General features: G+C 45.4%; 1 protein-coding gene across 1 annotated transcript in view; it reads left to right on the top strand.

Moving 5' to 3' along the window:
• The window catches only part of LOC102211763 (ras-related protein Rab-40B-like), a 9,558-nt gene extending 8,005 nt beyond the window's left edge, over positions 1-1,553 (top strand). The window contains exon 2 of the mRNA XM_005752768.1: positions 1,369-1,553. Coding sequence (XP_005752825.1) covers positions 1,369-1,529 — 161 coding nt within the window. The 3' untranslated portion in view covers positions 1,530-1,553. The remainder of the gene's footprint in view (positions 1-1,368) is intronic.
• The last annotated feature ends 844 nt before the right edge of the window (positions 1,554-2,397 follow it).

Raw genomic sequence — 2,397 nt, 5'->3', positions numbered from 1 at the left:
CTCTTGTTTGTTTATCGCTCACTTTGCGCCAGAAAGAGGAAACCAGCGGATGTCGCGCTAAACAACAGCAGCACGTTTAAGCTTGATCAGCTGTTGTTAGAATTTACTTAATATTAATTTCTAGTATCAGCTGAATTGAAGGGAAGTTATGAACTGTTTCTGAGAGACATATAACACCAGGATCCTTTTCTAAGTATCTGACAGCTGGTAACTGTGCAGGGGCGGGTCTAGCAAAGCTTTGGCACGGGGGCAGGTAGGGCATTAACAGGGAGAGGGGGGCACAAAGACATACTTTCTTATTCTCATTTAAAATGTTTCGCTTTTAATAAATAATTATCTGAATCTTACAACCAAAGTTTTTAGTATGATGTAAAATGTATAGGAATCATGCATATACCAACAAGACTGTACATCACTGTCACAACAGTGTTTTCATTCAAAGGCTTTATGGTTTTTCCTATAATACCTGTTGGGCCGGTCCGATTTTTTTGTCCCAGTCCAGCCCTGCTTCCTGCACCCAGCAGCTTTCCCGTGACATACGTGACGGTGAGCGTGTGCCGCGTGTGTCGACGCGTCAAAGTGCGCTGTGGTTATTTTCAGGAAGCTAATAATAATTACAGTTACAGAAGAGACGAGCTGCTTTCTGCTTTTGTCCCCTGTGAGAGTCGCCTGATATTAGCGGCTAACCAGTAACAAGCTGGAGAGAAACCACACACCTGCACAGGACGCTCTGAATACCCAGCATCACACCTGGATTTGGGCAGCTGCAGGGCTCTGGTGAAAGTGTTCATGAATATATGAGGGTTTCACGAATAACCCTTTAATTAAATGTAGTTACTAACTAAAGCTGAGCAAGTCCTTATTCAGAGCAAACTGTTTTTACAGCCTAAACTGAACAACGTGGTTTAGCAACATAAAGCCATGGACGTGAACTCCTCATGAACCGCTGTATCTGCTCAGACCTGCTGCAGTGCTTTGCATGATTGACGATTCCTTCTAATACTGTGCCTTTGTTTGTTCGGATTGGCTGGCCCTCGCAAATTCATTCATCACAGTCAAAGTCATTCTTTTCTGATTTGATGTTATTTGTGATCAGTAGAGGTTTTTGATACAGGCAACACAGGCGGTTGCCCGGGGCGGCATCACGGGCATCTGCGGAAAAAAAAAAAAATTGCTCGTACTCATGCTGCTGCAACGTCATGCCAGCGCATATTGGGGATGGCATAGGCACTGATCGGTTTTCTGATGGGGCGCCAAACAGGCTCGGACCGCCACTGTTTGTGATGCATGTTTGAGATGTTTGGCACGTTGGATCTAAAACTGCTGCTCGTTGGTTTGATCTGAATCTTTCCTTCTGCTGTTTTTCAGGAATCGACTACAAGACGACCACCATCCTCCTGGACGGGAGAAGAGTGAAGCTGCAGCTCTGGTACGAACACGCCGTCGTTCACACGGCTGCCTACGTCTCATGTTATCAGTCTGTGTGGAAAGAAAGCAGAGGACAACCAAAATATACAGGAGGCATGTGAGGCCCGTTTACCCAATAAAAAGCTTTTTCAGGTACTGAGCTTCATCCAGCTTCAGCCTGACGGGTGTTAAAGGCTCGCTTCACTCAGTGAAAATATTCCTTCAGTTTTAGTTTGACGTTTCAGTTTTATGTCCAAAGAAACTGAGAGGAATGCAGCTGACAGGACAGCCTGAGCGGTGTGTGGTGGATAAAAGTGGAAAGAAAATAACTTATGATGATTAAAAGCCTTAATGTGACACTGACAGCAGGTCTGATTCAAAACCTCTTTTGATGCTGCAGCTGACAGGATGTCGTCATCAGAGGGCGAACACCGTAAAAGCTTAACCACACAAGATGCGTGTGACCCGCCCTGCTGGACACGTCACACAAACTAACCTGGAAGTGACCAGGACTTTTATTTTGAAGGACCAGTCCAGGATGATGATGCCATCATAAGAGCATCTGCAGCACTGATGCTTTTACTTTGGCATAAAATATGTCATTGGATGAAATCAGTGGAGCTGTACTCGAGTAAATCTACTCAGTTTGTTTCTGTGATGACGGTTTGCTGCTCTGCACAAACTTACTCGTGTTTGTAGAAACGTGTTTCAGCCAAGGCGCCGTCACATGTTCAGTCTGCCGCTTTGATGTTTAAGAGGACGCGACGCTGTGTGTGTGTGTGTGTGTGTGATGATTCTGTCTGGATCTGCCGCTCTGACTTTGATAACTGGCGGCCATCTTTTCCCCGCCCGCGTGCTCATGAGCCAAGCAAACCCCTGCTGTGGTGCGCAGACACACTCGCGTTTCTTACTGTGGACAGGAACAACAATATGGGCAGAAATCTGTGCCATCAGAAACTGAATTTGAATAAGTTCAATTTGAATTTGAAT

The sequence above is a fragment of the Pundamilia nyererei genome, unplaced genomic scaffold (assembly GCF_000239375.1).
Source record: "Pundamilia nyererei isolate P.nyererei 1_Seehausen unplaced genomic scaffold, PunNye1.0 scaffold00379, whole genome shotgun sequence".
Classification (NCBI taxonomy): Eukaryota; Metazoa; Chordata; class Actinopteri; order Cichliformes; family Cichlidae; genus Pundamilia; species Pundamilia nyererei.
Note: the sequence above shows the minus strand (reverse complement) of the source record. Positions and strands in the feature narration are given on the sequence as shown.